The sequence below is a fragment of the Carcharhinus amblyrhynchos genome, chromosome 1 (genome assembly GCF_965287045.1).
Source record: "Carcharhinus amblyrhynchos chromosome 1, sCarAmb.v2.hapA, whole genome shotgun sequence".
NCBI classification, from domain to species: domain Eukaryota; kingdom Metazoa; phylum Chordata; class Chondrichthyes; order Carcharhiniformes; family Carcharhinidae; genus Carcharhinus; species Carcharhinus amblyrhynchos.
In genome coordinates, this window is record NC_137324.1 from 62,921,579 (window position 1) to 62,929,475 (window position 7,897).

Consider the following 7,897-nt stretch of genomic DNA (forward strand, 5'->3'; position numbering starts at 1 on the left):
AGTGCTAACCACTGTGCCACCGTGCCACTCCAACTGAGAGAGAATTGTACTTCTGTGCTTATTCCATTTTCTGAGCAATGAATAATAAGTGTAAAATTTTGAGGTAATCACTTTTTTATTAAAAGCACTAATTGTTCTTTCCTTTATATATGAAAATGATTGATCTTTGGCACTTGAATGAGAAGTAGATAAGACTGAATCTGTCTTCCCCGTCAAGGTCAATCTTTAATTGGCGACCACTTATTAGCATGACAGTAAGAACAGGAAGCGTTGGGAATAAGGTAGGCCATTCAGCCCTTCCAACCCACCTGACATTCAATTGGATCATGACTATTCTATACCTCCACTCCATGACCCCACCCTTGATCTATATCCCCATTATATTCTCACCTAACAAAAATCTAGCTCAGTATTGAAAGCTCTAAATGTCCTGGCATCCATATAGTTTGGGATCAGAGAGTTTCAAGTTTCTTTTTTAGCTTAAACTTTCTCCAATCCTTTTTTTGTGAAAATGTGCTTCCCTGTTTTACTCTTGAATAGCTGAGCCTGAATTTATCCATTAATCCTTGAATCCCCACGAGAAGAATTACTTTGAAAAATATATTTTCCCAATACAATCCTTTCCAACATTCTAAAGAATTGATCAGCGTATACAGGTGAATATAAACCAACAGCAACATTCTGTGGATGCTGCAAATCTGACATAAAAACAAAAATAATGGAAATTCTCAACCGTTCTGGCAGTATCTCCGGAGAGAAAGAGAGGAGCAAAGTTAACGTTTCAGATCTCGCCTTTTCATCAGAACTGGGAAACTGAACATAATTAAATCTCGGCCCAAGTCCTTGCAATCAACCCTCTAAACTCCAGAATCATTCTGGAAAGTTCAGTAATGCTCCATAGGATCAATATCGTTTTTTTTCGAAATAATGAATTTCATTTTACCTCAGCCACAAGGAAACCCTGGGAGACAGTCACATTTCCCAACATGAACAGGTGCGGGAGTGGGGCGTCTCGGGGTTTTTCGCAGTAACTTAATTGCAGTGTTAATGTAAGCTTACTTGTGACTAATAATAAACTTTACTTTTTCTACTTACAGTTTGCGGTTTGACTATGTTACCACACTGATGAATATAAGTTATTGAGGCGAAAAGCTTTGGAATGTTCTGTGGATGAGATGGATAAATACAATTTCTTTCTTTGCATCTAAGCATGATTACCTTTTGCCTGCTGTTTGTTTGCCATCTGAGAAAATGGTTTACAATAGTTTGTCCTGATATCTTCCATTCTTCCAGTCTAAAATAAACCTGTTTGGATTTGTTAATGGCTATACATTTTCAATATTTATAAATGATGCGGTAATACTAATATTTGTGGGTGACAATTGTAGGAGTGGAATAAATGCGAATGGTCCATTTAGATTTTGTCCAGATTTCAGTTTGTTTATCATCATTGCTTAGAATGTTTCTTAGCTTGATTTCTTTTCAGTTTAATAATAACAATTCAGATTGATTGGTTAGCAGGAACTAAGCAGCCCAGCATGAGACTGAGGAATACCCAAGGTTAAATTTCTGAGTTAGCTGATCACAACCGGGCTGCCGTGGATGCATCACAGTGATCAGTATCAGCATTCTGACCCATGGGTTAGTCACTGTGGATTCAAGTTCCAATCCAACAAGTTGAGTACAAAATCGAGTATAAGAAACGTGCAGCAGGTCTGGAGGTGCTGTCTTTCTGGCGAGAATTTATACCAACACTTGATTTTACTTTGAAGAAAAGAGGAGTTTCCCTTGTATGCTGGTCAATATGCATCCTACAACCAACATCACTAAATGATAAAAGCAAAATACTGCGGATGCTGCAATCTGAAACAAAAGCAAAAAATGCTGGAAAATCTCAGCCGGTCTAACAGCGTCTGTGGAGAGAGAGTGGAGCTAAGGATCCTCCAGACTGGAAACGTTAGCTCTCTGCTCTCTCCACAGATGCGGTCAGACCTGCTGAGGTTTTCCAGTTTTTGTATCACTAAACAATATCGCTTCTCGGCCTTTTGGCTAAGATCAAGCATCAGATCAAGCTCAGGATGGAGTGCAATGCCTTATCCTGTCAGCTTGGATATTGTATGTCTCTCTTGTGGGCACCATGAACTGAATTCAACTTGAACTTGGTTTTTGGGGCAAGCAAGGAGATGGATTCGATCTTGCCCTGTCCACTCCGAGCATGGCTTTGTAACTTAAAAAATGGGGTAAAAAATAAAAACGATCTGGTGATTATCACATTGTTCTTTGTGAAAACCTGTGAGCAAACATTGTCTACAACTGCGACTACACTGAAAAAGACTGGGACGTTGTGAAATCTGTAATACAACGGCCTGAAGTTTATTCTTAAAGAATTGGGTGTAGTATACAGGAAAATGAGATAGCTTTTGCACTCTTCATTGTTATCTAGAATTTTAGTGAATTTTCAACTGTGACCCTACCACCACCCCGCTCCCCACACAATTGACATCGTTCACATATGAAAAATAACCATTCGGTGAGGTGTTAGAGAGCTGGAGCAACATCTTCAGGAGAGAGGGAGAATGTCGGGAGATGATATTCGATGTAATTAATCACCTTTAAGCAGCAGCAATTGTGTATTCAAGTAAAGGATTGGAGAAATTGTCATGAATACAGATGAGAAGCGGTGAATTTGTAAAAGTTATTTATTAGACATAAAAAGAAAGTTGGACTATGAAACCAAATAAATAATCTAACACTTAGTCACATAAATCCATAGTCCCTCGTGAATTCAATGTCTTTTAAAATAAAATATAACATACTGTCGGCATGTACACTATTTACAGGTTACAGTACTGTTTTCCCAAAGTATATATCAGTGCATTTAGGTGGGATGTGATTTCATTTGTTCTAAATTAAGGATTACGTTTTCAATTCTCTCCTCCATCACCCCTGCATTTAATGGCATATTCGTTTCATTCCTGACCACATTAATAATCTGACCTAACCACAAATTCTCACCGAAAACTAAAGCTACATTCCGTAAATGTAAACTAACAGCCACATCAATTTCCATTTATTTTCTAGAGCTATATGTGACATTGATTCGAATCCGGTGTAATTTTATTGATGATATTGTGGGAATGAATGCGGCCGCAATGGAAGGAGTGTGTTTCATGTCTCATGAATCTGCGCTGTGCTCATTATCTGTGGGCTCGAAGGTCTGTAAGGGTGCCAGGGAGTCTTCATTCAAAGCCACCAGCAGCTTCAGTCTCTCCACACAGTCCTCCAACACGCAGGGCGAGTGGTCGCTCAACCCCAGTTCCATACCTTCCTCGGGATGTAACATGCGATCGGCCAAGTTTAGGGCGGAGCTGGCCAGCAAGGAGGGCAGGTAGCCGTTGAAGGAGTAATCGGCAAAGCTGAGCTCGGCCAGGCGCCTGGCCAGGCGCTCAGTGCTGGCGGCCCGGCTGCGGGGCTGCTGGCGCTCCACCCTGGCGTTGGTGAAATGTCCCAAGAAGAAGTCCACGGTGGGTGTGGCGAGCTGGAAGTTGAGTTTGATCAGGATGATGCACTCCAGGTTCCGGAGCTGATCGCCAGTAAAGGCGTCGCAGCACAGGGAAAGCAGCTGTCTTACTTTGGGAGGATGGACTTCAACCTGGGGAGAGGGAATGGATAGAATCAGCCTGAAAAGAAGCAGTATGTTGAGTTATTTAGTCCCTCTTCAGAAATGAGCGCACGCTTTGAGTAACCCCCTGAGGGAGTGCTGTATTGTCAGCCATCCCCTCTCAGGTAGATATCAAAGATCCCACCACTCTCTGAAGCAGCAGACATTCTCCTGGCGAGCCGCTCAACCTTCCCCCCTCAACAATCATCCCAGAAAGCAGATTAACTAGTCATCTATCTCACCTTCCTCCCCGTGTGTCTGCTCCATGTCCAAATTAAACATCAGTGGTTACATTTCAGAAAGAGACAATTGGTGAGGAAATCAGTTTGAGAATGAACACAGTGTACATTCAGATGTAGCAGGCAATTACAACATTGCAGTTTTTACACACTGCAAATGCTGAGAGCGCGGGGTTATGGAGTCATCTTTACAGTGTCTCCGACAGAAATGAAAATGGTTTCGCTACTTTTCGCTAAAATATAGTGTGGTCGGGTGACACTTCCCGTCATGACTTCTCAGTTGTGATTCGAAGTGTTTTGTGATAAGGTTTCCTCTCGCCTTTCATACTGCTGCCCAGTGCGAAGGCGAAAAACAATTTCAAAGAAGTTCCAGACTTCCCCCAGTTTCTGGCCCAGTGGGCAATACTGTCTGTGCACGCCCCCCCCCCCGCCCCAGCCCGCCCCCACTCCTCCCCAGGAAGGCCCTGTTTTCTTGGCCTTGTTGGCGAGTCAGCTGGGGTGGTGTTTTGGGACACTGTATCTTGTGTTGGAGAGGGAATGGCAGTCTGAATTCCCACCTCTTTTTCTAATCTTATGACCAGGCCGCAAGATGTGCATTTCTGGATGCTAAGCTAGACTCACACTCAGCTGATAGGGGACACCCTTTCACTCAGCAATCGGATAGCCACTTGTGTGAGTGCTCCTTCTTAAGGCATTCACATGAAATCTGACCCCTTGTCTGAATAAGTACTACGCCCGTGGGAATGTTCCTTGGTCTGTGCCAGTATCTCCAGGAGAGAAAGCTAGCGGGAATATTCCAGTTATATGTGAGAAGTCTAAACCACCGGGTTGGACTCAGACCTACAATTGGAAATATTTACTCCTATAATTAAATCAGAACTGACACATTAATATTGTTTCTGACCAACATTCAGGCGATTTTAAGCAACGTGAAAAAAAAGACAAGCTTCTTTTATTCTCCTGAATTTGGCTTGCTTTTTTAAAGCGGGTTGGAGGCGCGCAGTAAACCCTTCAGTCACCTGTTTGCATGCAAGAAGAAGCGAGGTTACCCCCACTAGCTGAAAACAATCCGAAGCCACGGGGGTGGTTTGCAGGAAGCGGTCCATGATGTTCACGGTGAGACACAGGGATTCAAAGCAGAAGTTGAAGTATCGGTGAATGGGGATCAGCCAGCTAACCAGCTTACATCGGTCTTCTGCGGTTACCTGTGAGGAGACAACACCATACACAAAGTGTAAAGGTCTGGCGCGGGCAAGGTTGTCAATACATATTCACTCTAATATCGCGGTGACTATCTCGCCTGTTGCATAGTGTCCTCTTAAACTGCGGAAATCGCTCCGTCCTGCCAGTATAGCTTCCGTCTTTTCAAACTTCAGCTGCTGGAGTAAAACACTAAGTGAATGGACTTGTGGATAAAGGCCCCCTGTAAACTGAGCCCAGGAGTGAAACACAGTGATTGGGTGTCAGTCACAGCACTCGTGTCCCCCTGTGTAAATGGTGATTCGCTGTAAACAGGCTAATTTGTAAATAAAAATGCTGACAAATATTTTCGATAGAAATGGTATTTACAGTAATCATGCTGTGCCACATGAAATTCTGTGCTAAGTGGTTGGTTTTAAAGGCTGTGTAAATGCGTCTATGGATTTGATGTGATTTCTTACCTGGGGCTGACATGCCAAGCAGTTCCGCGGATGAAACTTCTTCTCAGATTGTCGATTAAGAGTGTAACATTTCTCCCCGTATTCTTTAAAGATGTGCAAGTCGAGTTCAGTGGTCAGCCCGCCAGAGGGCCAGCTGGATCTCAGGGCGGGACTGGCACAGTCTGTGTCTGAGAGGCTCGAAGCAGGTGACTGGTCCACACAGATGCCGCTGTCACAGCGGCTGGACACCGTGCTCTGCTTCCTGTACCTTGGGCTCTTGTGCCTTTTCACCGGCGCTCTGACACTGGCGCTGGGAGGGATGGCATCAGCCCTGTCCTCGGGAGTCAAGTCCTCATTCACAGCCTCCGGCCGCCTCCTCTTGGTGGGGCTGAGCTGGCCGGCCCCAGGTCGCAGTGAAGACTCTTCGCCCATAGCGTTGGCAAGCCTGGGCGCGGTGCCGGGGAAGTGAGGGGCGCAGCTTTCATTCTGAACGCTACATGTGGCTCTGGGCAAGCGGCAGCCTCGCCTTATTGGCCCAACTGTCTGGAAATGTGCCACATGGCTTTTTTTTTGTTACTCTCCCACCCACATCGCCCTGGCGCTGCAAGGGTGGCAGTTTTCCCGGTCAAATGACCGCTCCTGCTCCATTCCCCACCCCTGGGGACTCCCTCCCTCCCCTTTAATGCTGGCTGGGTTGCAATTTCCCCGGCACGCGCCCACCTGTTGCCGCAGCAACGGGCCGAGGTGTCAATTTCAGCCGGGTTGAATCTGCCCAGCAACAAGCTGCCGATTGGACGGACACAATTCCGACAGTTTTGTTACAATCGGAGCACCAGAAACACTCGCTTGTTGAGCAGACAAGCGCCAAACAAAGCGTGCGTTACAACACCAGATAAAGTAATCGCGATGTAAACAGCTCAAAATCGATGGGACGGTGTGCACACGATAGATCCCGATAAGATCAATCCAAATCGAAGCCAATCTTAGCGGGTGATCAGTTCCAACTGAACTTCACCCACCCAGGAGAGACAGGAATGCAGAGATTCTTCTAAAACAAAAGGTCCGTTGTTATGCAAATATGTTGAGTTTCTTTTCTCTCACTCAACACACTTGTTCGCTACGTGCCAAGGTCAACAGACCAAAAGGATTGTCAGGGGGAGAATTTCGAAAAGATCAGGTTGTATCACTACAATCTGCACTCCCTCCTTTCGTTCTCCCCTACTGAACTCTATGAACGGTATACTTTGTGTAGCGCGCAAAAAAATACGTTTCACTGTGTGCCAATGCATGTGGCAATAATAAATCAAATCAAATCAAAATTTCTAAAGTTGTGTGAAAGTTTAGTGTGCCACAACTTTAACTGTGATATCACGTCTTCAGTAACATCGAGTAAATAAATATACCAGAGATAATTGTATTACAACTAGCAATATTTCAAATGCCGGGACATCACGTATCGACGCTGTTATCCAAATAGCAGATGCAGGATATTTCTGCCTTTCAAATATCATCGTACATTCAATAATATCAATAACTCAGAAGGCACAAACCACTGTCACATTCCAAGATGAAGCTCCTACCAACCTGGCCCGCATCTTGCAAACTTATTTTGTTATCTGTGGCTGTTTGTATTAAATCATTTTTGATGGCTGTTAAAGATTGTTCTTTCCATGAGACTTATTACTGAGATTCGCGATTCAGAAGGTATGATAATGAGAATGAAATAAGCTCTGTCCTGCCCTATCCGTTTATAAATAAAAGTGTAATGGGATTCCAACCGCCTCTGAAGTATGCATTGTCCGTTTCGCGAGTCGATTGAAAACGGTGAGTTCTGTTGTGCTGACAGTTTGTACCCTTCCACACTCAGATGTATGGAATAAAGGAGAAGCGGGAGTTGCCGCGCTCGGCTCGGCGAAGGAGGGCTCCCCTGGGGAGTGATGTCAGACGCCGAGCACTGAGAGAGCCGCAGCTTCTCTGTGGAAACACAGTCAGGCTGCAATCCGAACCGAGACATTCCAAACAAACACATCAGGACCCCAGCAGCAGAGCGCTAACTACATACATACACCATTAACGTGTTTATGGGATTAACAAGCAGCCAGTGCAAAGGCAAGCAGTACAAGCTGTTCTCTCACTGAAGCGGAAATGGTCGATCAAGTTTTTCCACCTTTCACTCCAATTCCTAGTTTCATGTAATTGATCTAAATTGCTACTTCGAGCACTGACATGGGTCGTTTTAACTTTTGTTTTGTGTAATTGGTTTCAAATAAAATGGCACCAGTTTGCATCTGATGTTGCAATAATTAGATTGAAAGCTTACGCCTATTTTATTTGAATGCTCTTTGTTTAATTTTTTA

The 7,897-nt window shown here is 44.3% G+C and overlaps 1 protein-coding gene across 1 annotated transcript; it reads right to left on the reverse strand.

Moving 5' to 3' along the window:
• Positions 1-2,773: 2,773 nt before the first annotated feature.
• On the reverse strand, positions 2,774-6,004 carry ccno (cyclin O). The gene is made up of 3 exons (XM_080198016.1): positions 5,562-6,004; positions 4,920-5,105; positions 2,774-3,652 (listed from the first exon to the last, which is right to left on the reverse strand). Exons 1-3 carry the CDS (start codon positions 5,970-5,972, stop codon positions 3,176-3,178), a joined length of 1,074 nt encoding a protein of 357 aa, XP_080054142.1. The 5' UTR covers positions 5,973-6,004; the 3' UTR covers positions 2,774-3,175.
• Between the last annotated feature and the right edge of the window lie 1,893 nt (positions 6,005-7,897).